Source organism: Leucoraja erinacea, chromosome 25, assembly GCF_028641065.1.
Source record: "Leucoraja erinacea ecotype New England chromosome 25, Leri_hhj_1, whole genome shotgun sequence".
In the NCBI taxonomy this organism is placed as follows: domain Eukaryota; kingdom Metazoa; phylum Chordata; class Chondrichthyes; order Rajiformes; family Rajidae; genus Leucoraja; species Leucoraja erinaceus.
This window is the reverse complement of record NC_073401.1, coordinates 19,613,936-19,639,702: the sequence shown is the minus strand read 5'-3', so window position 1 is coordinate 19,639,702 and position 25,767 is coordinate 19,613,936. Positions and strand designations below refer to the sequence as shown.

General features: G+C 47.8%; 4 protein-coding genes across 7 annotated transcripts in view; 1 reads left to right on the top strand and 3 right to left on the bottom strand.

Moving 5' to 3' along the window:
* The window catches only part of med15 (mediator complex subunit 15), a 72,669-nt gene extending 71,631 nt beyond the window's left edge, over nucleotides 1-1,038 (bottom strand). For all 4 annotated transcript variants that reach the window (XM_055655929.1, XM_055655931.1, XM_055655930.1 and 1 more), the window contains exon 1: nucleotides 882-1,038. In XM_055655929.1, the coding sequence (XP_055511904.1) occupies nucleotides 882-949 (68 nt within the window). In that variant the 5' untranslated portion in view covers nucleotides 950-1,038. The remainder of the gene's footprint in view (nucleotides 1-881) is intronic.
* A 2,457-nt stretch (nucleotides 1,039-3,495) lies between these two features.
* On the bottom strand, nucleotides 3,496-6,553 carry snrpd3 (small nuclear ribonucleoprotein D3 polypeptide). Its single transcript, XM_055655940.1, has 3 exons — nucleotides 6,419-6,553; nucleotides 5,320-5,512; nucleotides 3,496-3,679 (listed from the first exon to the last, which is right to left on the bottom strand). Exons 1-3 carry the CDS (start codon nucleotides 6,542-6,544, stop codon nucleotides 3,618-3,620), a joined length of 381 nt encoding a protein of 126 aa, XP_055511915.1. The 5' UTR covers nucleotides 6,545-6,553; the 3' UTR covers nucleotides 3,496-3,617.
* gucd1 (guanylyl cyclase domain containing 1) lies at nucleotides 6,497-19,065 on the top strand. The gene is made up of 6 exons (XM_055655938.1): nucleotides 6,497-6,836; nucleotides 8,047-8,131; nucleotides 13,467-13,632; nucleotides 14,576-14,667; nucleotides 16,687-16,928; nucleotides 17,552-19,065. The coding sequence occupies exons 1-6, from the start codon at nucleotides 6,497-6,499 to the stop codon at nucleotides 17,641-17,643; spliced, it is 1,017 nt and encodes a 338-aa protein (XP_055511913.1). The 3' UTR covers nucleotides 17,644-19,065.
* Nucleotides 19,066-20,377: 1,312 nt separating this feature from the next.
* The window catches only part of upb1 (ureidopropionase, beta), a 52,100-nt gene continuing 46,710 nt past the window's right edge, over nucleotides 20,378-25,767 (bottom strand). The window contains exons 8-10 of the mRNA XM_055655937.1: nucleotides 23,248-23,290; nucleotides 22,043-22,197; nucleotides 20,378-20,606 (exon numbers count right to left, since the gene is read on the bottom strand). Of these exons, the coding sequence (XP_055511912.1) occupies nucleotides 20,520-20,606; nucleotides 22,043-22,197; nucleotides 23,248-23,290 (285 nt within the window). The 3' untranslated portion in view covers nucleotides 20,378-20,519. The remainder of the gene's footprint in view (nucleotides 20,607-22,042; nucleotides 22,198-23,247; nucleotides 23,291-25,767) is intronic.

Sequence of the window (25,767 nt, the reverse complement as noted above, 5' to 3'; positions counted from 1 at the left end):
GGGGGGATGAAGGGGACAGGACGGGGACGCGAAGAAGACGGGGACGTGAAGGGACAGGAGGATGGTGCGGGGAGGTGAAGGGGACGGGTGGGGGGTGATGAAGGGGGGGGACGGTGGTGGCCGAGGGGGTTGAGTGAGGGGTGCGGGGGTGTGAGGGGGGGGGCGGGGGATGATGTGAGGGGGACGGGGGAGGTAAGTCAAGTGGAGGGGGGGGGGGGAAGAGGGGGGGGGGGGTGAGGGAAGGGGAAGAGTGGGAAGGGGGGGTGAGTGAGCGTACGGGGTAGTGGGTGAGGGGCTGGGGGGGGTTGAGTGAGGGGTACGGGGGGAGTGAGTGGGGGGGACGGGAGTGAGTGGGGGGACGGGAGTGAGTGGGGGGACGGGGGTGAGTGAAGGGGACGGGGGGGGGGGGGGTTGAGTGAAGGGGCCCGGGGATTGAGTGAGGGGTGCGGGGGGGGGGGGTGAGTGAGGAGGACGGGGGTGAGTGAAGGGACTGGGGGGTGTGAAGGGGCCGGCGGGTGAGGGAGGGGGACGGAGGAGGTGGGGGGGGTGGGGGGGGGTTGAAGGGGGCGGGGATGAAGGGGACGGGGGCGGGTGTGTGAAGGGGACGGGGGGTGAAGGGGACGGGGACGGGTGTGAATGGGACTGGGGGGGGGGGGTTGTGATGGGAACGGGGATCTGTAGCTCCCGCCGTTTTATCTCGGGACTTTCGCCCGCCCGTCAGCGTGGATTTCCCCCCTCGGCCTCAACCCATCACGCTGACGGCTACCAGTCGCCAGGAAAGCCCGCGGCTTGCAGGCCGGGTAGGCCTCGCACCCCCCTCTCTCCGCCGTCAGTGCCCGGCCGGGAGCACGATGCGCACCGCGCCGCGTCCCCGCACTCACATCTGCGCCACCACCTTCTGCCGGAAAGCAATGGTCCGCCATTCGCTGTCCGTCACGTTCACATCCATGTTGCGGCCACACGAGCGGCGCGCGGCCTGCCGGGCTCAGGCGGGGGCGGAGAGCGGAGGAGTGGCGGCGCGGTCCTCCTGCCAGTGGGCGGCGCACTCTCAGCCCCTGGGATCAGACCTCCTGCCGGCGGGCGGCGCTGTCTCCGCCCCTCCACCCGGGGATCAGACCCCCTGCCGGCGGGCGGTGCACTATGATCTTTGGTCCTCACCTCCTACAGTCGGTGCCTGCACCTCCCGCCGGCTGGTGGCGCTCTCTCCGCCCCGTGGATCAGATGTGCACCAGCTACTGATTTTCCATCAGATGACACTAGCTCCTGTCCCAGAGTGTGAATAAGTTGAAAACAGGAGCAAGACCTGAAGGAGCAAGTTCTTCACTGAGAGAGAGCTGGGCATCGAGAGGTGTTGATGGTGCAGTTAAAATAAGTTTAAATGGCATTTGGGCATATGCCTGGATAGTAAAGGTATAGAGAGACACAAGCAAAGATGCTCCTATAGTACCTTTGGACACAAGCCTATAGGGAGGTTGCACGTAAGGTCATCAGGTCAAAGAGCTTGACACACGGAGCAGCTCAATCCATGTGGTGTACATGGCCGCTTCCGGCATATACTGTTAATACACGAAACGCGTACTTTCTTAACCGTTAAAAAACGTCGAAATGGTCATTTTTTTGCGCTGTAAATAATTGTGGAAGTCGGGATAAGCGTGAGAGACATTTACCCTACTGCAGAATTCCAAAAGTGAGGAGAAATTACAGTAGAGAAACGAGAGCTGAAGGGGCAACAAAAATTAAAGTGGTTGGCGAACATTGACCGTGCAGATATCAAGATTGAAAATATTGGCAATTATCGCATTTGCTCACTGCATTTCATCAACAGTAGGGCATTATTTGTGTTTTTTCTTGATTCCTTTGGTATCTAAAAAGTTTCAGAAGTGATAAATCTGGCTGTAAATTTTATCGCTTCTGAAGTTAAATTTATCATTAAAACATCTCCAGTGGTGTGTGGAAAAGTAAGTTTTCTATCATTATGTATTGAGATGTATATTTTGGCAAATGATAAAATGTCCTGACAGCTTAAACACCCACTCCCTTTCAAAGATATTCCTTGGCTTGCATCTGAGTAAAATGTAATTCAAAACCCACGTATGGTTTGCGATTTTTTTTTTAATGATAAATTTTGCTTCAGAAGCATTTTCTTTTTGCATGTAAAAACCCACTTGAGAACCATGGGTGGGCGAATTTTAAATTTTACAGCCAGATTTATCACTTTTGGAATTCAGAAGTAGGATAAATGTCCCTCATGCTTACCCCGATTTCCATAATTATTTACAGCGCAAAAATTTACCATTTCAGCGTTTTTTAACAGGCCCGCTACGCTGGAAACAATGGTAAGTGCTTACCTGCAGTTCATCGCATGTACTCCAGTTGGCGTTGTGTGGCAACAGTACGGGTCACGGGTCCTGACCCAACTGCCGTGCAACCTCCCTATTGCAGGAAAATGGGATTACTGAAGATAGGCATTATAGTCACCATGGGCGAGCTGTCCTGTATGTTTCTGTAATGGTTTTAGTATCCATCCTTTGAATCCCCTCCCCCCAAAATAGTCTGGTGTATTTTGTTCAGTTTTAGACACAATTACATAGGAAGGATGTCGTTAAGCAGGAAAGAGTGCAGAGAAGATTTACAAAGATGTTACCAGGATCTGAAGGCCCAGGTTATTGGGAGATTGGGCATGCTAGGACTTTATTCCTTGGAGTGCAGGAGGATGAGCGGGTAATCTTATAGAGGTGTATAAAATCAAGAGGAGAATAAATAGAATTAATGTAGTCTTTTATCCAGAGTAGGGAAATCAAGAATCAGAGGACACAGGTTTAAGGTGAGTGGGGAAAGATTTAGTGAGGGGCAACCTTTCAACACCAGGGTGTATTATGGAACAGGCAGTCGGGTGACGTAGTTGAGCCAGGTAGTTTAACAACATTTAAAAGACATTTGGACAGGTAAAGTTTTAAGGAATATGAGCCAAATGTGGGCTGATGGGACTAGTGAAGATGGGGCATCTTGGTCAGCATGCAGTTGGACCGAAGGGCCTATTTCCATGTTTTATAGCTTTATGAGTCGTTTTTCTAAACAATTTCTGTTCAATATGGAGATAATTTCCCACGTACATCCAGTCTCTTTGAAGGCAAGGTGTCGGCTCTTGGACATCTTCACATACTTCTTTGACCATGACCGTACTTTGGTCAGTAGGACGTTGGGAAGAAGGGTCATCTCATCTAGACACGTCCCAATTGCTGTCAGCGACCCAGCTTTAACCATGCTCTATTGCAGCGCATTCTTGGCACACACCACTCTGGGTGAACAAAGTGCCCCTCAGATCCCCTCTTAATCACTTCCTCCTTACCCTAAATCTATGCCCTCAAGTTTTTTTTGTGATGAAGGAAGAGTTGTGAAGAAAAAGTGGGCCAAATCAGAAGGAAGAGGCAACTCAGCCCAATCACTGAGGGAGGCAATCCTAGGATAAAAGATCACTGTCTACACAGGACCAAACACATTTTATGGAAAATGTTTATTGTCAACCAGCCACAACACAATGGACTCCGTATACAGAATTATAAAACAACAAATACATAAAGCTCCTGGAAATCCTTCGGTGAGGCGGGAGGAGGACCTCACCTCCTCTTCTGGAAGATGTTCCCTCGTCCCATACCACGGCCTCTCCCTCGCGCAGCCACTGAAGAGAGAGAGAAACAATCAGACAAGGAGTCAAACCTTCAATTTCCGCTGGCTTCATGCAGAGGGTCAACAAGTATTCACACAGCAACTGCCCTGCTGACAACAAGCCAACCAAGACCTGGAGTGGCAATCAGAAGCCTTCACAAAAACCCCAGAGATAGGAGCAGGCTGATCTCCCTCAAGGCAGCCTGTCCAACAGTCCTGTCACATCCTGCAGCTTTCTTAGCATCAACAGGAAGTTCTGCTCTAACACAATAGTTGTGCCCCCAAGAAACCCCATATTGTAGAAAATCATGTTACAAAAATAATTGCCTTACTTGGGGAAAGGGGGTTCGGAGCACAAGCATTTTAAACTCGCAATAACAATGTTTTTTTTCCCAGCTGGATTTTTTTTTTAAAGGGCAATTTCAATATGTTTGTTTACTTTTGTTACTTTAAGTAAAAGTATGTATGTAACATAACTGTATGTAACATTTTTAATAGGGTATCATTGCACAAGTGTCAATAGAGGCGATTGCTTGTCAGCATCAATGGCCTCCCATGGTGACAGTTGCAACTATGTTAGGAAACAACAGTGTCTGGTTACTGCTGGAAGGTTACAGTTATATTTTTCAACATTTTTTTCCCAAGTCAGCTTTTTTTCTGCTCGCCAATTTCTAAAGTAACTTTTAAGTGGTTCTCCGGCTCTTGATTGAAAATTCGTCCTAGCCAATTCAACTGGCATGATAGAAATAGTGTTCCCTAATTCATCAATTGCATTATATTCCATTTGTGATGTGGAAGCACGCATTATAGCAGAACTACCCACATTTCCCATTTGAATCCTCATTGAATGAGCCTCTATAGCCCTCCGAGGTAAAGGAATTTCAGAGATGTACCATCCTCAGATGAAATTTCTCATCTATGCCCTGAATTGCCTTACTTTGAGACACCCTAGCCAGGGGCATCCTCATCCTGCATCCACCTTGTCATGCCCTGTAAGAATTTTGTAAGTTCCAATCAGATCACCTCCCTTCATCTGAACTTGTCAGGCCCCTCTGCCTAATCTCTCCGCATTAACCAATGCTCCCCATGAATCATTCTGGTGGACCTTCAGTGCACACCTACCTTTGGAAATGCATCCTTTCTTAGGCAGGAGGCTAGGGCTCAATAATCCAAGCAGAATCTTACCGGGACCCCAAAAGGCACTTCCATTTTTGTCCTCAATTCCTTTCTTGAAAAGTCCCACGTTCTCAAGGCCAAATGCTTGCTATCCCCTATTTTAATTATCAACGATCCATGTACAAGAATGCTCAGTTTCCACTGAACACTAATAACCTTTCAATCTTTCAAAATACCCTGCCTTTTCTACCAAATGCGTTAGTTTTCCTGTTACATTCCATCTCTATTCGTCCTCACAACCCAAACCGTCACATAGGTTTATGCAGATGCTGAAAATATGAAATAAAACAGAATGCTGGAAGCACGCAGCAGGTAAGGCAGCATCTGTGGAGAGAGGGACAGGTAGGAAACAAGTCAATGACTTTTCAGGTTTGAATTGAAGCTGCTGGAGGAATATCAGGGACAGTAGCCAGGAAAATCACATCAGTTTTGTGACCTGGGTTGGAAAGGGAGGGTTGAAGCTGGTAGCGCACCAACCTTGAGCTTTGAGAATGGCGGCCTTTCCTCGGCCAGCCCCAGTGCCCTGGTTTTTGTTCTTCATGCTCTTTAACATCGGAGCGTTCTTCAGCATGTCCGGAAGGATGAGGAAGCGGATCTTACTGCCACGGATGTACACCTGCTCCAGCTGTGCCACACGCCCATCCCTGTAAGTGACGGTGATGTTGGACATCTGGGGAGGGAAGGAGACTGGGTCAGTACAGGCAATGGGATCAGAGCACAACCCACTTCAGAAAGGCAAACAAGCCAGCCAGAATGTGCACCCCCCCCCCCCCCCCCCCCCCCCCACCCTGTGTGTACTGTAAGACTACAGCTCTACTGCTGCAGTACAGTGCCGCCCGATTGTGTTGGACCATCTGATGTTATTGTGCCAGTTTGTGGAACCCTTATCGTAGCATGTACAGTGGCAATGGGAAAACATTTCACCACAGGAATTGATTGCATTCAGACATCACCCTCTCCCAGTCTCTCTCCACCCCTCCCTCCCCCTCTCACTACCCTTTTCCTCCTTCCCCCTCGGTCCCTCTCCCGCCTCTCCCGCTCTCTTCCCGTCCTCTCCTCCCTCATCAGTCTGAAGAAGGGTTTTGGCCAGAAACGTTGCCTATTTCCTTCGCTCCATAGATGCTGCTGCACCCGCTGAGTTTCTCCAGCATTTTTGTCTACCTTTCCTCCCTCATGCTCTTCCCCCCTCTCACTCCCCCCTCCTCCCCGTCTCCCTCACTACTCTTCCCCTCCCTCCTCCTCTTCCCGCCCTTTCCTGTTCCTCCTCATCCCCCTCCTCCTCCCCCATCGGTCCCTCTACTCTTCAACTCCTCCTTTCCTTCCCTCCTTCCCCCCTCCTCTCTTCCCGTCCTCTGCTCCTCCTCCTCACTCCTCTCCTCCTCTCCCTCCTCCTCCCCTCTCCCTCTCCTACTCACTCTTCCTTCCCCCCCTCCTCTTCCTCCTCCTTCCCCTCCTCCATCCTTCTCCCCCGTCTCTCTCTCCTCCTCCTCATCTCCTTCCCTCCTTCCCCTCCCCCTCCCCCCGGCCTCTCCTCTTCCCGCACTTTCGCTCGCTCCCTCCTGCTCCTTGCCCTCACCTGGCAGTTCATGTTGTCCTCAGCCTCGATCAGCTTGCCCCGGTACACCTCCCCGGTGTTGGTCTCGCAGGTCACCACATGGCCCTCGGCTTCGTGCAGCACTTTGATGGGGACGCCAATCGACATGTTTGCGGCAGCAGCAGCTCACACACAATGCGCCGCGGCGGAAGTCTGCCGCCGGACGTGACGTTGCCGCGGTCCCTGACACATTCCCTTCCGCCTCGGGCATTGCCGCGGGCGGCGGCGGCGGCGGGGGGGACAGGTACAGGGACGGGTCCGCGCTGCACAACCTGCCGGCGGGAGGCCCGGGTCGCCGAGCTCCTCCAGCCCCGGCCTGGATGTGAGCGACCTCCAGGGGGCGGCGGGGCTGAAGCTGCAGCCGTCACAATGAAGCCCAGTGAGCCCGACATCTTGACCAGTGAGTGAGTGGATGGAGGGGGAAACCGGCGGAAGGTCACTAGAACTAGAACAGTGTCTGTGCCGAACATGATGCCAAGTTAAACTGCCTGCATATGATCCATCCACTGCATATCCATGTGTCTCCCTCAAAGCCTCTAAAATGCCGCTGTCCTGTTTGCCCCCACCACCACCCGTGACAGCGGGTTTCAGGCACCCACAACTCTCTGTATACAAAAAGTTGCCCCTATCACTTTAAAGCTCTTTGAAGTGTCAACCCTGAGAAACAAGGTACTGATAATGTCTCCATGTCTAGCGTCATGTTATATATTTCTGTCAAGTCTCCCCTCAACCACTGATGTCCAACCTCCGTAAAAGTCATGACCTCTTGTCCAGACAGCATTCTGATGTATCCTCTCCCAAGCCTCCACATCCTTCTGGTAATGAGAGGACCTGACTGTACACAACATCCCAAATGCAGCCTAACCAAAGTTTTGTAATGGTACAACATATTGGCTCTTGTACTCATGCCATGACCAAAGAAGTCAGACCTACCATATGCTTCCTTTACCACTCTACCTACTTGTGTTGCTGTCTCTAGTGAGCTATGGACTTTAAACCCAATATCCCTCTGTACATCAATGTTGTTAATGATCTTGCCGTTAACTGTTAATGGTCCCCTTACATTTGTCCTCACAAAGTGCAGCATCTCAACTCGGATTGAACTCCATCTGCCAATTTTCTGCCCACTTCTGGAGCTGATGTATATCCTGCTATATACTCTGGCAGCCGTCCTCACTGTCCGCAACTCCACCAATTTTAGTGACAATTGCAAACTTACTAACCAACCCGTCCATTTTTACGTCCAGATCATTTACATATATCACACATAGCTTGTCCTTGTTTGCTGAATTGAGAGGTTTGGGCCAGAGGTCAGTGCGTGAGGCCTGAAGTTGGGGGCTCGGTGAGAAGGCTGAAGGTTGCGGAGGTTCGTCTGGGGCCTTGCTGCAATACAAAGGCCACGGGTCAGTGAGCAGGACCTGAGGTTGGACCAGCGCCCAGGTCCTGCAGCACAGCAGCACTTCCACAGTCTGTAGAGATGACTGTTGCAGCCTGAGACTCAGGCTGCATGCATGGTGTGCAGCTCCTGGCCTGAATTGGCAGTGCAAGCTCAGGATCAGCCTAGTCGATGCTGCTGCTTTTCTCAAGTTCTGTCTTCTGTGGCCCTCCAGGTGACCTGGTGCAGCTGAATGTTCCGGTGATCCAGCAATCATTTCACTGGGACTGTGGGCTTGCCTGCTCCAGGATGGTGTTACAGTAAGTAGAGCCATTGACTAGAGGAGGCCAATCGGCCCATCGTCTTCACACTGGTTCTGTATTAGTCTTCCGTACCATCGTCATCACACTGGTTCTGTACCAGGGTAGATAGGTGGGAGGGTTGGAGAGATGGAGTGGTGATGGGGGAAGTGGAGTGGGTGAGGGTGGGCGGGGTATGGGAGAAGGGGAGGGTGCAAGAGGGTAGACTGATGTTTAATGCAGGTAAATATAGAGTATTTTGTAAGGAGCAGGGGCAGGAAGTTTACCTGTGGGGATTCATAATCCGTGGAGTGTAATACAATGCAGACTGCTCGCTAACCCATGGTGTGGTCAGGGTGACGCCAGGTTAGTCACTTCCACCATTTTTATCAAGCTTGGCACCCGGACATCCAAACTAAAAAACATCTTCCCCACTGTTATCAGGCTCCTGAACCAATCACCTCTTTCACACTCATTTCGCAAAGGTGTTGCCAATTATTCTTGCTCTCAATTCTCCCTCAGTTGGCTGTTGCACTTTAATATTCTTTTGCATATTGGATTTTTGCACCATCTTGTACCATTCTGCTGCTTTGCTCTCGTATTTATTGTTACCATTTGTATTCTGTTTATTCTATGCGCTTTATGTGAAGAGGTCATCAGCATTGCTCTACCCTCATCAACCACCTTCGTCACTCCTCGAAAAAGGAGTAAGACATGATCTGCTGCGTGCAAAGCCTTGTTAACTGTCCCTAATTTAGCCCATTCTCTTCCAAACGCGAGTAAATCCTACCCTGAAGAATCCTTCCCAATAGCTTCTCTACCACTCACCTGAGGTTCATCGACCTATAATTCTATAGATTCTCTCCCCTTCTTAAACAAAGGAACAAAGTGGCTACTGTCCAGTCCTCCAGGACCTCGTCTGTGGCTAGAGAAGATACAAGGCATTTGCTTCTTAAGCTTCTCTTAATAACTTGGTACAGATCCCATCAGGCCCTGGGGATTTAGCCATCTTAATGCTCTTCAAAAGCCTCAACACTTTCTTAATCTCAAACTGCCCTGTCAAATTAGTATTTTCTACACTGATATATATCACTGTCCACCACATGCTTCTCCTTGGTGAATACAGATGCAAAGTGTTCGTTTAGTACCTCCTCTACATGCTGACTCAAAGCACAAACAACCTCCTTCATCCTTGAGCAGTCCTATCTTCTCTGGTTACCCTCTTGTTTTTAATGTACCTGTAAAAAGCCTTGGGATTGCCTTTATTCCAACTCGCCAAAGACACTTCACGGCCCATTTTGGCCCTTCTAATGGCCCTCGTGAGTACTTTCCTATTTGCTTTATATTCCTCAAAGGACTTGTCTGATTTCATCTTAAACCTTGCATAGGTTTCCTTTTTATTTTTTAACAAAATTTCCAACTACTTTGGTCATCTAAGGTTTCCTCACCTTGCCATCATTATCCTTCCTCCTTACTGGAACATACCAGTCCTGAACACTCATCAGCTGGCCTTTAAATAACTCCCGCATGTCTGATGTGGGCAAGTGCTCCCAATTTACTCTCCCTATCTCCTGACTAAGAATGGGTAAATAGAAAAAATAGGCATAAAGGGAATGTAAATTATGTAAATATAAAAATCTTTCTATACTGTGAATTTAAAATAAAAACTGAAAATGCTGGAAATATTCAGGCTACATTGGTGGGAAGAAAAACAGAGTTAAAGTTTCAGGTTGGAGACACTTTGTCAGAATGTTGCTACCGTTACTCTTCTGACAGTGTGGCCTGACCTGATGAGTGGTTCCAGCTATTAATTATTTTATTTGGGAGTGATAGTATGTGGTTGTTTTTCAGATTGGGGCTAGGGCAATGTGATGATCACATCTTAAAAAAAATTGTTAATAACCTACACCTAATCTGGACATAGGCATAACTTCAAAATTCTCACCTTATAAACGTGTATTGATCTATTCTGGAAGGAACAATGCACTAGGCAGTTCATCAAATAGTGAAATGTAAAATAAGTTGCAGGAATAGAAACAAAAACAGAAATGCTGGAAGAACCCAGTCAGTTGATCAACATCTGTGGGAAGCAAAGCCAGTCAACATTACAGGTCAATGACATTTCTTCAGCCCTGGACCTAGTGTGATGCAGGAACAGAGTTGGGGCGGTGTGAAAATCCTGCAAGATGACAGGACAAAGTGGGAAGGTTGTTAATCAAAGCCAATGATTTATTTAAAGTTCTCAGCTGGAAGAGTGTTTGTTACATCCTTGAAAGAGGCATGGGATTGATGTGTCCGGCGCTGTCTGATTTTAAAGCAATCTATCGGATGTGTTTTTCTGTTCATTCTCCTGGGCTTGGAGATGTTCTCTCTTATGCCCATCCGCTTTCCGTTTGAAAGTCATGACAGGACACAGTCTTTCAAGCTGCACGATCAGGTTCAAAACCACTCACTGCATCATATGTTTATGCAGCTGCCCTGCCTATCAACTTTGTTCCATTGTTCCTGAATCTCTCTGCAAACGAGAGCAATTTTGCTCCATTACTACAGTGGAAGCCCACCATCATCTTGCCAACTCAGTCAAAACTTCTCTCAACCTTGAAGTAGGATCCGATGGACCCGAAATGTTGACCTGCACCTTTGCCTCCACAGCTGCTGCTTGACCCATTGAGTACTTCCAGCATTTTAGTTCTAGGTTCCGGCATCTGCAGTCTCTTTAGTCTCCTCTCAACCCTCCTTGCTCCAAGGAGAACATGCTGAGCCTTCCCAGTCTAACTTTGGAACTGAAATCCCTTCTCCCTGGGACAATTGTAGTAAATCTTTTCAAAGTCCTCTCAAAAACCTCAACATCCTTCCTAAGATGTGATGACCAAATCATTTGGTAATAAACAATAAATCATCTTCCAATGGCTGGAGGAGATAACTTTGCAAAGAAGCCAGTGTGGGCTGAGGACACAGCTCGCTTGTGATCTGAAACACTTGCCCAAATGAAATGGTGGGTGTGGAATCAGTGATAACTGTCAATAAAGTGGATGAACATTAAGGGGAAACAAATGGCAGATCTATGAGGAAAGAGTGGAGTTAACTTGACAGCTCCTCCAGCATCGCAGTGCCAGTGGTCACTTCCCAGCTGTAGAATTCTCCAATGCAGTGTATAGGTTGCCACTGCTAATGATGCCTTGCACTGTTTTGTCAGCTGGGTTGGACAGGAGGCCATGCTGACCAGTTCTCTTCAACAGTATGTCCTATCTGCTTTGGATAAGTCTTTCTCTGCTCTTTCAGTGCTTGAGGTTGAGTTGAGGTCTTTCTACCCTGTTTAGTTATCCACTCGCAAGCTTCCTGCATCAGGTCTGGAGCTGGGTTTCACTGCTCTCTGTTGTTCAGCTGTTTACATAATTCAGTTGTGTTATTGCTGTCAACACTTCTCCTCCGTCTCTCGCAATCCATAGAATATGATGCCAGAGTTTAAAATGTGCCCAGCTGTCTAATGTAGTGGTTTAATCTTTTTTTTCATCCATTTATAAAGTCTTGTGAATGCAATGCATATTTTTTAATTTTCTGCTCTACACAATACAAAGAATAGAAAAGATGAATATAATTTGTTATGTATGGCTTATTACAGCCATGCCAGCAAACATGCAAAAATATATACTATGCAAATGAGCATTGACCACCTACTATTTAGCTTGTTGCTCCCTGTTCACTGATCAAATGCCTCTTGCATGTATGGCACAGGATGCACTTGGCCATTGTTGGCTACTAAATTAGATCCCACCCTGCTGCATAAGGGCCTTGGCCCTACAGATCACTGCTCTTCAAACACTGATCTGTCTACTGTTGAAATCATCCTCGGTCTGCTGGAAAGATTCTGTCATTATTTGACAGCAGAGTTGGCTTCTTGATGAACGGGGAAGTGAAAGCCTTTCGCAGGTAAACGGGATTGTAGAGTTGACATTGCAATCTGATTGACTTTAGTAAAGGGGCTAGCAGCTCGAGGGCAGGGTACCACCTCCTGAACCTCATTTGTAGGCTCTTATTTTATTCTCTTACAAATAACAATGATACACAAGCATGGGCCAAGTGCTGAGCCTGGTCACAAAATCCCATTAATTGTTCCACTTTGTTCCCTGCCTGCGTCAGTTTTGAACCTAATATGTCACCCTATCTTGGGTTCCATGGAGTTTTATTTTATTGGCCAGCCTGTTGTGCAGGTTCCTATCAAAAAGACTTGCTGCTACCTCTAGCTCCGGCGCCCTAGGTTCAACCCTGACCTCGGGTACAGTCTATGTGGGGTTTGCACATTCTTCCGTGACTATTTGTGTTCTTCCCAGGTGTTCCGTTTCCCTGCCACATCTCAAGGAAGGATGATTAACTGGATGCTGTGTTGCCCCCAGTGTGTAGATGAGTGGCAGGAGAATTGAGGGGAATAGATGGCATGTGAGAGAGAATAAATTATGGGAAGGAAAATGGAAGCTAAACCTGATGGGCTGTGTGAAACGTAGAAAATATGTGCAGGAGTAGGCCATTCAGCCCGTCGAGCCAGCACCGCCATTCCTTATGATCATGGCTGATCATCCAAAATCAGTACCCCAGTGTGGCCAGTCAAATCAGTGTGGCCTCTTCCTATATCATATCATATTTATTTCCTTAAATATATGAAAGGTCCACACAGACTCGTTCAACGTCAGCCCTCACTGACCCTAAAGAAACTCGATGCTAGCATTTATTTCAAGAGGGCTTGTATACGAAAACAGAGCTGTAATGCTGAGGCGCTGGTAAGGCCACATTTGGAATATTGTGAACAATTTTGGGCACTGTATCTGAGGATGGATATGCTGGTTCTGGACAGGGTCCAGAGGAGTTTTACAAGAATGATTCCAGGAATGAGTAGGTTAACCTATGATGAGTGCGTATCGGCGCTGGGCCTGTGCTGGCTGGAGTTTAGAAGAATGAGGGGGGACCATATTGAAACATACAGAACAGTGAAAGGCTTGGATAGAGTGGATGTGGAGAGGATGTTTCCACTCGTGGGAGTGTCTAGGTCATAAGTCTCAGAATTAAAGAACATTATTTTAGGAAGGTGAAATTTCTTCAGTCAGAGGGTGGTGAATCTGTGGAATTCTTTGCCACAGAAGGCTGTAGAGGCCAGGTCAGTAGATATTTTTAAGGCAGAGATAGATAGATTTTTGATTAGTACAGATATCAGAGGTTATGGGGAGAAAGCAGGGGAATGGGTTTAGGAGAGAGAGATAGATCAGCCATGATTGAATGGCAGAGTAGACTTGATGGGCCGAATGGCCTAATTTTACTCCTATCACTTATGACCTAGCTGTAACCTTTACTCTCCTCTGTGAAGGTACCTCCACCCTGTGGGTGAAGAGGAGTTCCAGACTGCCTGCTGGAGACTGCAGTTCAGTGAAAGCGTCTGGACAATTGACTTGGCTTACCTGATGCAGCAGTTCGGTGTCATGCACAGGTTCTGCACACAGACCCTAGGGGTGGACAAGGGCTATCGATACCAGGTGAGCTCCCCATTACACTTGCTGGCACTGAATATATCTTGTGTTCCAGCGATCCCTTTTCTCACCATGATAGTTTTGTCTCTTCCCACGGTGTATTCGGATGAGCGTTTCTTTCCTCCTCAACCACACAGTTCCACAGCATTGTGTCCTGCGGCCCAGTTGCTCGGCTGGTTTTACGTTCAAAGACAGATCGGTCAACCATGGGAATGGTGGTCTTGCCCCATGTTCACACACTGGTTTCCTGTAGGAGCTGAATAACAACCAGTTACAATCATGGCCCAGCCCAGAGACTGGGCTTGCTCCATTCTTAATCTTTTTGTTTTATTAACCATGGCAACAAACCTATTGTTACAGGATAAACGTCATCCCAGAATAAGATCTTAATCACACAGCTATCTTAATGCTGAGAAAGACGAGTGCTAATGAAACTCTAAATGTGTGTGCTTCTCTCTTTCTGTTCCCAGTCCACGGGAGCACAGAGATGGCTCCTGTATATCTGAGCTTCAGTTCTTTCCCTAACTACAGCTTGAGTCCTTCCCTGATCCGGCTTTTTCCATAGTTTCCAATGATCTTGCACTCTGCGGTCCCAGGATGCTTGAATAATGTCCAGTTCATTGGTGTTTCATTGAGGAACATTCTCATGCACCTCTACTTTTAGGGATAAGGCAGAGGATTCCATGCCTTGCACCTGGGTACAAGCTATTGCCTGACCTTTGCTGCATGTTATTGCATTCACCCGGTTTATGGGTGAAACCCAATGTCTGGGCAAAAACTGGCGATACTCACTTTGAGCTGAAACTTAAACGCTGTTTCCTGCAGGTGTAGCCTGATTTACTGAGTGTTCCCAGCGTTCATTTTAGATTTCCAGCGTCTGCAGTTATTTTGATTTTCCTGCCCAGGGTTTGTCTTCAGTAATCTAAGCCTTGCCTCTTCCTTTCCGCAGTCGTTCTATCGGAAGCATTTCGACACGGAAGAGGACCGGGTAAATCAGCTGTTTGCTTGCGCAGAAGCCAGTTGTGTTAATGTGGAGAAGAGGTAGGTTGTGCACGGAATAGCAGTTTGACGACTGCATGACAAATGAAGTCGAAACCAGACCTGTGTTTAAATCTCCCACTCAGGGGCCCAAGGTTGCGAGAAGAATTTGCGTTTGCTGCACTTTCTGCTTGGCAGCCCAAAATCTCTCAGCACTAGCTGCATCCTAACTGCTAATTGGACTTCACTGGCTTTACCATGCTCTAACATTATTCCCTTCTCATGTATCTATACACTGTGGATGGGCCAATGATAATCGTGTGTTGTCTCTCCGCTGACAGGTTAGCATGCAACAAAAGCTTTTCACTGTACCTCGGTACACATGGCAATAAACTAAACTGATAATGGTCCCAAGTGCTTACTTCTCTGAGTGTTTACATTTTCTTGCACAATTAAGAAAATCCATCTTAAAAAATAAGATCTTTCAAGAACTTCCTGGCATCATTTTGGATATCAAAGGAAATTCCTTGCAATAAACAGAAAGCACTTTGTGCACTGATCAGGTAGGTGCATTATGACTAGCCAATACATACTTGCACCTCTGCTTCTCACTGATTGTAGTAAGAACATCCACCATTTGCTCTTATGATAAACAGCCCTTTAGCCCATTGACCACATGTTTTATTTGGGCGGGATGTGGTCTTTGGGGAAAGCTAAATGTGGAGCACAGAAGACACCAGATCAATTGGGAGCCTGCTGGAGCTGTTCTGGTGCCGTCTCTCACAGCAGAGTCAATGATGACTGGAAGCCTGAGTCTGTGGGGAGAGGTGACCAGGGCCTTTCCTGGGCTGATAGATTCTGGTCCACTAAACTGAGTGATGTACTGTAGAAACAAGGAACTGCAGATGTGGGTTTATACCAAAGATGGACAGAAAGTGCAGGACCAACTCAACGGGTCAGGGCATCTCGGGGGAGAAAGGATGGGTGACTTTTCAGGCTGGGACCCTTCTTTAGACTGAAAGTAGGGGTTGGGGGGGGGGGGGTACTTAAAGAGCTGGAGATGATAAAAGACCAGGACCGATCAGGGCCAGCCACAAATGACCTCTGACAGGGTGGTGCCTGGTATGGTCACTGTTGCTAGGGAAGGTGTGATCTCAAGCAGCAAACAACATGAAGCACTGTGGAACTGGTAAAACAACTAGGGTGGAGGAAGGGGGCAAGGGGGGAGGGGAGTAAGAAGTTACTTAAAATTATAGAGTTTAATGTTCGTTCTGCTGGGGTGTAAGCTGCCCAAGCAAAATATGAGTTGCTGTTCCTCCAGTTTGCGTGTTATCTCACTCTGGCCATGGAGGCGGCCCAGGACAGAAAGATCGGTATGGGAATGGGAAGGGGAGTTAAAATGGTTAGCAGTCGGGAGATCCCATAGCTCTAGGCAGACCGAACGTAAATGTTCTGTGAAATGGTTGCCGAGTTTACGTTTTGGCTCACTGATGTACAAGCGCCCACATTGGGAACACCGGATGTTGTAGATGAGGTTAGACGAGGTACAGGTGAACCGCTGTCTAACCGGAAAGGACTGTTGGGGACCCTGGATGAAGTTGAGGGAGGAGGTATAAACATGGGTTGCCTCTCTTGCATTTGCTGGGGAAATTACCTGGGGGGGGGTGGCGGTTTGGGTGGGAAGGGATGAATGAACCAAGGAGTTGTGGAGGGAACAGTCCCTGTGGAAGGTGGAAAGGGGTGGAGACGGGAAGATGTGATGAGTGGTGGGATCCCTTGGTGGGTGATAGCAACTCCTTGGTCATTTGTGCCTGGCCCAGATTGGTCCTGGTTTTTTCTTGCCACCAGTCTTAACCCCACCCTCCTCTCCACCCCATACATAATCAAAAGAAGGGGTTCCGACTCAAAATGTCACCCATCCTTTTTCTCCAGAGATGGTGGGCCTGATCCACTGAGTTACTACAGCACTTTGTGTCTATCTTTGGGCGATGTACTGGCTGTGCCACTGGTGATCATGGATTGTCTTAGGCTTCAACGGTTGGTTTGGACCTTCTGTTGTGATTTCTCTCTGCCCTAAAATAGGTCAGTCACCATTCAGGAGATCCAGGAGCACCTGGCGCAGGGTCACGTGGTGGTGGTCCTGGTCAACGCCATCCTACTGGTCTGTGATCTCTGCTCCGCTCCGCTCAAGTTCTGCTGCCTCCTTCCCATTGGACAGAAATGCTTTTGCAGGAAGCCGGACTATCAGGGACATTTTATTGTGGTGTGTGGCTACAACAGGAACTCAGGCTGCATCTTCTACAACAACCCAGCATATGCTGACAGTAAGTGGAGCTGTGGGTGGGAGGATCTGGACCATATATTGGCGACAGGTCTATGCAACCTGGGCCGCGCACAATGACCACGTTGTCATTCCAAGGTCATGCCCGAGATGACGGGGAATAAAATGTGGAAATGATTAGCCTGTGCTTTGGGGGGAGTTTGATGGGAAAATTGAAGGGAATTGTGCATCGGTGTTCCTCCTTGTGTAGGACATTGAGAACTCACCGTCTGGAGCGTGTCCTGGGATCCATTCATCCAATTGGACACTGGCCAAATGAGATGTTGGACATTAAATATAACAAGGATGCTATCTTTTTTAGTGATGGTATCTGGTGAACATTAATGGTTCAAAATTGTCTTCCTTTCACTAAGTCCAGGGTTTTTCAGCGATTCTCATTGTGGGGGAAGAGGTTGCACTCTGCTCCTCAACTGTCCCTCACTGTCTGCTGGGCTCTCATCCCATTGCCCGCATCGCAGAACCTTCCTGAAGCTGGCCATCTTCTAGCCTGGCTGAGAGGTTTCTGCTTGCAGTGTGACCTCCCTCATCAACAAGGGGAAGGATTAGAGCTGGTTCCCATTGTAGCAATTTCTAACTTCAAACCCTTTTCCTGTCTCTGCTTCACAGGAGTCTGCTGTACATCCGTGAGTAACTTCAACGAGGCCCGCCACAGCTACGGGACGGACGAGGATGTTCTGTTTGTTTACAAGGACAGCTGATTGCAGTGCGGCCCACATGACCCTCGCTCTAAGAGCATTCCAAGGATGTAGGAACGTGGTGGTGCCTGCCTGCATTGCACAAGTGTGCCCAATTCCCACTGCTGCACAATACCCAACACTGCTCCCCTCATGGATTGAATGGGATCTTTACATGACCCTCTTTTGGAAGTTCCTTCTCTTCTATTCAAAACGTGCCAATGAATCCCAGGACATGGCACCGAGGAGAGTAACGACCCATCTCGCCCGTGTCTCACCGCCTGCTTCAGCATCGGGTTCCATTGATCCTGTGCCATGCTGCTTACAAACCAATGAGCTAAGTCGGTTTGAAAGGCCAGAATCAAACCTATTTCCTTGCTCTGTAATCTTTCATTCTGAGAAGGAAATCTCTTGAGAACTAGTAAACACTGATTTTGCATGCTTGGAATGCAGCTGCTTGCTTTGGGGGTTGTGGGGAAGGTAAAGACTGGTGGGTCCAGGTGTGATGTGGTCGACAGAATCTGTTGCTGGCTGCTGCGCTCGTCCTGTCCAGGTGACCTCTCGTTGGGCTGGCGCCCCTGTCACTGTTGCGTCATACTCCGCAGCCACCGGAGTAACTAGTCAACAGGAAAACACTGCCCCTGTGTCAACCCTGTACACATGATGGAGAACTGCAGAGCCATGGCCATTGACAGCCCCCTGCTGAACATGGCTGCCCATCCAGAGCAGTCTCCGGTCCAGGCTACCAGGGTGTGAAGAGGAGGCAGTGAGTCTCACCTGGGACAGGGGCCCCTACGTCCTACACCTTTCTGGTAGATATAAAATGCTTGATAAGATGCATTCCCATATGTCCAAATCAGTTCAGTAAAGAATATCTCCTTCCACTTCACAAAGAGAAGACATAACCTGTGCCATTCTCACCACCACTGTTGCGATTCTGTCACATTCCCCACCTGCCAGTCCTTGCCTCGTTTTGGCAGGTGCTGTTGTTGGCAGGTCCTGTCTAACCACTAACGTGACCTAGCCTTGTCAAGAGACACAGGATACACCTTGATTAAAATGATGGTTGTAGATGAATTTTTCAGATTTGGTTCCATGGCTGCATTGATGCCATTTATCCAAGAAACATTTTCCTTTATTATTGTGATTTAGTTTTTTGTTTATAATTACATTTATTTCACTGTCAAAAAAACACACTCCTGGAGGAACTCCGTGGGTTAGGCAGCATCTGTGGAGGAAATCTGTGGACAGATGATATTTTGGGTCTCGACCCTTCTTCAGATTCCTGACCCTAAATGTTGCCTGTCCATTTCTCTCCACAGATGCTGACTAACCTGCTGAGTTCACCCAGCACTGTTTTTTTGATCAAGATTCCAGCATCTCCATCTTGTATGTCTATGTTTATTTCAATATCGTGGGTTGAATTAAAAGGTGATTTGATAAATATTCCCGCTGGATTTCTCAATCATTTATATGCTGATGGTCTCAATTTCAGCAGGACAAATGGGGCTCGTTTATACTGGACACTTCCTCAAGATCCTGGACCCCATTGATGTCCTTTCACAAAACAACATGGAGTCAATTTTTAAAATGGAATCTCTCATCTTTTATCACAATTCTTTGTTGCCCCAAATGAGATGCAAGTACTCTGCCTCTGATTTCTCTGGCCCCTTGCATCACCTGATCTTCACTTGGATCTTAATGACCAGCCATTACTGCCCTTGAAGATGAAGGATGAGGACCCACAATCCTGTTTATGGTGGAGAGTCAAAATGCTTCAAATATTTGGGCATGTATATTTCCAAAGATCTTTCCTGGACCCATCAAAGGGATTTACCGGAGTCACAGCCTCAAAAAGGCAGCCAGCATCATCAGAAACCCACACCATGCTGGCCACGCACTCATTTCACCCCTGCCATTGGGAAAAAGGTATAGAAGCTTGAAAACTAAAGGGCCTGTCCCACTTGGCGATTTTTTTCGGTGACTGCCAGCCAGCGAGATTTTGAACATTTCAAAATCCAGTGGCGACAAAAGTGTTGCGACACTTGAGACACCGCGCGTCAATATACGTCGTCACGCCACGACTTTTTGGTGACCTGATACGTCAGTCAATGATGCCGACACTCGCCGAAAAAATAGGCAACTGGGACAGGCCCTTTACATCCAGGTTCGGCAACAGCTTCTTCCCTACAGATGTTGGGCTATTAAACACTACAAACTCAAGCTCTGAACTAGACTATTATTACACTATTATTGTGTGGTTTTTTTTGTGTGTACATATTATATATCAGTGTACTGTGTTTACATATTCTGTTGTGCTGCTGCAAGTAAGAATTTCATTGTTCTATCTGGGACATATGACACTAAAACACTCTTGCCCAAGTTAAAGGAAAAAGATTTAACAGGAATCTGAGGGGTAACTTTTTCCACACAAAGAGTGGTGGGTGCATGGAGGAGGTAGCTGAGGCAGGGACTATCTCAACGTTTAAGAAACAGTTAGACAGGTACATGGATTGCACAGGTTTGGAGTGATATGGGCCAAACGCAGGCAGGTGGGACTCGTGCAGCTGAGACATGTTGGCTGGTGTGGGCAAGTTGGGCCAAATGGCCAGCTGTATGACTCTGACTGTGTAACTGGACACAGTTCCAACTCCATCTTTAAATTCGCTGACAACACCACCATTGTTGGATAGAGTCAGACTTTAGGCGATAGATCGATTGACTGACTATGAGATGAAGTGAACAGCCCAAATGGTGCTTTCAAGTTGGCAGCTCTTTTTTTAATAGCTTTTTTCTACAAGACAAAGTGACCGAAGTATAGTGAGTGACCTTGGGCAAAAGACGGGAAGGAAGCTGAGCTGATTAAACCCTGCCCCTCTGGTCCAGGCCTCCAGCTTGTGTCAATACTCAGTGACAATGTTGGGCTGGAAGTTGTACTGCACTGCTTGATAAAGCTCGTCCGCATACGTCTCCAGCCTCGCAGTCATCTGAGGATGAAAATTAAAATAAAGGGGTTAGGAATACAAGTTCCCCAGCAAGAAATTACCACCCTTGTCATGTTCATCCAAATGCAAGGCTGTCTCAAGCTACCAATGAAGCTCTTTGTCAGCTCGCTGCAGTGGCATCCTGCCGGACAATTAACAGCGTGCATACCCCACAACCTCCAGCTCCCACAAGTACCTCTGAGCACCAGTCTCTGTGTGCTGGGCAGGTTGGGAATACAGGACTTGTTCAGGAGGGGGTATTTCAGCAAGCCCTGGGACAGAGGCTACACCAAACTAGCCTGTCCTACAAAGCGTTTTCTGTAGCAGGCCAGGTCCCCTCCACTCAATGTCGCCCCTACCCCTGCACGTCTGGGCTCGCTCAATTCTCCGCCCCAATCTGGGCTCACTCCATCCCCACCCCTGGTCAAGAACACTGCTTCAGTACCAAAAGAGAGGAAAAGTAAGGATGCAGCAGGAGAAGGGTCGTGAGTAGAGGGCAGAGAAAGGGAACTGACTGGGGCATTTCAAACCGAGTAGATTGATTTGAGCTGAATGTGACAGTGTCACAGGTCACATCCCGGTTTGGGAGGCATATTGTGCCGATGAGAAGGACAGCAAAAATACTGGTGGAGAGAGTGCAGTGGATAATGCAGGCCACGAGAAAGACCCACATATGTTGGAAATCTAAAATAACAAAACAAATACAGGAAACACAGTAGGTCAGGCAGCATCTGTGGAGAGAGAATGTTTCCATGAGTACTGGGAAAGAAGTGGCAGGGAAAGAATACCTGCGATAACTTAGGAACTGGGATTGGTGTGGAGCCGAGCAGCTAATAGACGATGTAGAAGGTGATAAAGCAGGTGTGATGTGTTATACCGAATAGTCAGGGTTTGCAAATGAAGGGGGAATTCTGAGCCTACATCACAGGTGGACAACAGCAAAGATGAGCAATTCCAATACAAACAGAGTAAATTATCGGAAAGTGGAGAGTTCGATGACCTGGGCCAGAAGGTTGTAACGTGCCCAGGGTGAAAACAGGGGGCTGGTCATTACGCTTGTGTGGACATAGGCGGACCAAGGGAAAGTGTTCAATGAAACGGTCGCCTAGTCTATACTTGGTCTCGTCGATGTAATGGAGGCTACGTCGAGAGCACCAAATGCAGTAGATGAGGTTAGTGGAGGTGCATGGGAACCACTGCCTCACCTGGTAGAGGTACTGGGGTCCCTGGATTGATACGAGGGAGGGGGTATAGGGACACATGTTACATCTCCCGTGGTTGTATGGGAAAGGATGTGGGGAGGGAGTGGTTTGGGTGGGAAGTGATGAGTGAACTGAGGAGTTGTAGAGGAGAGCGGAGAGCAGAAAGGGTCTCTGCGGAGAGCAGAAAGGGTCACAGAGAAAGAGAGAGCACCAGGAAGTAGCTCCGCTTCTAATTACCTTGAAGCCCCATTTATCACTTGTCTGTCTGCACAAATTGAGATCCAGCTCAGCAACAAGCAACCCGTCCCTGGTACGGGACAGACCAGGAGTCCGACTACCGTCAGGTGCAGCAACGTAGCTGGAGCCGTAGAAATGTCCAAAGTCCTTATGAGCTTTCAAAAGGGAACAGAGAAAAATGGATTAATACAACTATGCAGCATCTGACCGGACAATACACCTGAAGCACCGTCCCAAGAACTGCCAGCCATGAATATCAAATGCCAGTTTAATCAATATTTTGTATCCGAGACTGAACTGCTAATAGACATCGTCCGTAAGCAAAGATAGGAGACACAAAAAGCTGGAGTAACTCAGTGAGTCAGACAGCATTTAAAGAATAGGTGACATTTCGGCTTCAGACGGACAGTCAGGGGAAAGGGTAATTACAGATATAGACACTGATATAGGGAGATATAGAACAAATGAATGAAGGATATGCAAAAAAGTAATGATGATAAAGGAAACATGCTATTCTTAGCTGTGGGCTCGGTGAAAATAAGTTGCAGACAATGAAACTCACCAGGATGACATTGAAATTAGTACAACTAGGGTGGGGGAGGGACCGAGAGAAAGGGGATGCAAGGGTATTACTTGGTTAGAGAAATCAATATTCATACTGCTGGGTTATAAGCTACCCAAGCAAAATACGAGGTGCTGTTCCTCCAATTTGCGTTTGGCCTCACTCAGACAATGGAGATACTCTTCACCAAAACACTAACTATTCCCCCTTGTCCCTCCCCGCTGTGACTGCCTTTCAACCAGGGCCAGACAGCCTGCTGTTGCGACTGGGAGGTGTGGATGCACACTGGCTGGGGAAAAGTTATCCGAGACCGAGATTCAGGATCAGCTTATGCTTCGGCTGCCAAATTAGCACCTCACGCGAGTCTGTAGGTTGGAGTAGTTTATACCAACATCGGTAAAGAGCCAGTGGAGCTGGGAGTGGGTAAAGGAAAGAGCTACAGGTAAGTGATGGAAGCTTCCAACAAGACTCAGTGCTTGGACAGGTGAGGAGGATGGAATAGTCGTGACCTGTGTCCCAAAGTTCAGTGTCAAGAAGCCAGTCCTTTCAAGACATTAAGTTTTTTCTGGTGCGAGCTACCGATCAAGAGCTGGAGTAATAAAGGCATCAGATTACAAATGAAATAGAAAGTGTTCCTGCTTACCCTTCTTGCCATCACCAGAAGTGAACTCGTTCTTGAACTGTTCCTGGGAGGGAAGGAGAGCAGATAAGGTGCAATTCCGATGGGTGAGCAGCCTAGAGTTTAGAGATGCAGCGCAGAAACAGGTCCTTCTGCCCACCGACCAACCATCACCCTTATCCCTGTCTGTATCCCTGAGGGGATGGTTTGGGTGGGAAGGAATGAGTGAACAAGAGAGTTGGGGTGGGAATGCTCTCAGCAAAGGCAGAAAGCGGTGAAAATGGGAAGGTGTGAAGTCTTGGAAATGTTCCAAGTGAATTTGAGCACAGAGTGGAAGTTAGTTAAGTTAATAAAGTCCATGAGTTGTGCATGGGTGCAGGAGGTAGCCCCAGTGCAGTTGTCAATGTAACGGAGATAGAGTTCGGGGATAGGACCAGTGTACGCCTGGAACAGGGATTGTTCGATGTACCCCACAAAAGGGTAGGCATTAATGACGACTAGGATGTAGTCCTGATCTTCCAGACCTCATTGCCGACCTTGCCCTTTTACTCTATACCTGTAACACTATAACTGTTGTGACACTATATTCTGCCCTCGGATATTGTTTCTTTGCACTTTGTTGTACGTGTACGGCATGATTGGACTCAAGTGCAGTATGATTTGACCAGATTGCACGCAGCCAAAACTGTTCACTGTACCTCAGTACACGTGACTATAATAAGCCAATACCAATTGTAAACATTGGCCAGTCACATTGCAGCTTTATCAAGCTTTGGTTCGGCAACATTTGAAGTATTGTTTTCAGTTCTGGACAGTTCAAGAATTATGCTAGCTTGAAATGTTGTGTGTATTCAATATTCTATTGTTATACCAGAGAGCAGTGCTGAACAACGATCTACGTCTTTGGTGACCCTCGGTCTACCCTTGATCGGACTTTGCTGGCGTTACCTTGCACTACACGTTATTCCCTGTTCATGTATCTATCCCTGTAAATGGATCAATTGTAATCATCTTTGTCTTTCTGCTGACTGATTAGCATGCAACAAAAAAGCTTTTCAGTGTACATCGGCACACGTGACAATAAACTAAAGGAAAAAAAATATTGTTTAGCAGGCGATCATATCTATGAATAATCAGAGGTGATCTTTTTTCATAGTTTGACAATCGTGTGAAATGCTTAGGCTAGTGTTATACTACAGCCTAGTCATCGTTGTGGTTTGATTGGGATGTAATGCTCGTGGTTAATTTTCTGTGGCATTGCTGACATGAATGAGAATGAAAATCTCCAACCAGGGGGCGCTGCAGCCCCACGTATGTTCCAACCAAAGACACTAGAGGAGCTCCTCTAGTATCTTTGGTTCCAACACCACAAGGAACATGGAGGTGGTGCGGACAGCACTCTGGGCATCTGCACACTTCTCAACGGGGCATTCAAGGATGTCCTCAACAACTGGCTGCAGTTCCACATCTCCTTCCCCCCCGCCTCTCTGAGATGTTTCCTCTTACGGCAGGAGCTTTGCCTTCGAGCACAACGAGAAGGTGGCACGGGCAATGATGAAAATGATCCGACCAACATGAACACACAAACCCAGATCTACTCCCAGGCTGGCAATCCCCAGGCCCAGAGACCCTAGCCGACCAGTGTCTGGATTCTGGTCCAGTGCTTGCTGTGTGAACCCAAATCCAAACGCCCACAAGTATCAGGCCGCAGGATTATCTGAAAGCGTGTGGGACGTGGGTTTGAACTCCCTTAATGCAATCCAGCTGTACCTTGTCCCAGTGCCGAGCGTTTTGCGTTAATCATTAACTACAACATCACCACAGTGAATCCTCTGCGGAGAAGGAGGTCATCGTTCTCATCGTGAGGGAACTCGCACAGCCTTGTACAAATGTGGAACAAGTGCATGAATTTAAGAGGGGAGGTGAGAGTGACAGCCCTCACCCTTGAAGCTGAATTTGACTGGGTGTGATATCAAGGAGACCCTGTAAAACGAATTAAATGGATATCACAGGAGTAACACCCCAATGTTTGGAGTCAGACCCAACAGCCAGCATTTGACAGCACTGGGCCTGTACTCGCTGGAGTTTAGGATGAGGGGGGGGACCTCATTGAAACTTACCGGATAGTGAAAGACCGGGATACAGGAGAGGAAGTTTCCACTAGTGGGAGAGTCTGGGACCAGAAGGTATGGCCTCAGAATGGACGCACCTTTAGAAAGTTGAGGATGAATTTATTTAGTCAGAGGGTGGTGAATCTGTGGAATTCATTGCCACTGAGAAGGCAGGAGATGAGGTGGAGAGGGAAAGTTAGATCAGCCATGATTGAATGGCGGGGAAGACTCGATGAGCCGAATGGCCTACTTCTGCTCCTATGTCTTATGAATTTGAACGAATTTGAAGAAAGATGGTTTTTGTTGTTGGAAATCAAACATACTATTCCCAGGATATTGCCACAGATGTTCCTCAGGCCAGTCCCCTAAGACGGACCCACCTTTAGTTGTTTCAACAAATGACCAGCCATCAAAATTGGGGATAGTCAGTCAT

Coding starts and splice junctions, on each gene's coding strand:
- gucd1 (XM_055655938.1), top strand. CDS start 6,497: ATGGCCCTCGGCTTCGTGCAGCACTTTGATGGGGACGCCAATCGACAT. Junction 13,633..14,575: donor ACAAGGGCTATCGATACCAG/GTGAGCTCCCCA, acceptor TCCTTTCCGCAG/TCGTTCTATCGGAAGCATTT. Junction 16,929..17,551: donor CAACCCAGCATATGCTGACA/GTAAGTGGAGCT, acceptor TCTGCTTCACAG/GAGTCTGCTGTACATCCGTG.
- snrpd3 (XM_055655940.1), bottom strand. CDS start 6,544: ATGTCGATTGGCGTCCCCATCAAAGTGCTGCACGAAGCCGAGGGCCAT. Junction 5,513..6,418: donor AGGACAACATGAACTGCCAG/GTGAGGGCAAGG, acceptor TTCCCTCCCCAG/ATGTCCAACATCACCGTCAC. Junction 3,680..5,319: donor CGCCATTCTCAAAGCTCAAG/GTTGGTGCGCTA, acceptor CTCTCTCTTCAG/TGGCTGCGCGAGGGAGAGGC.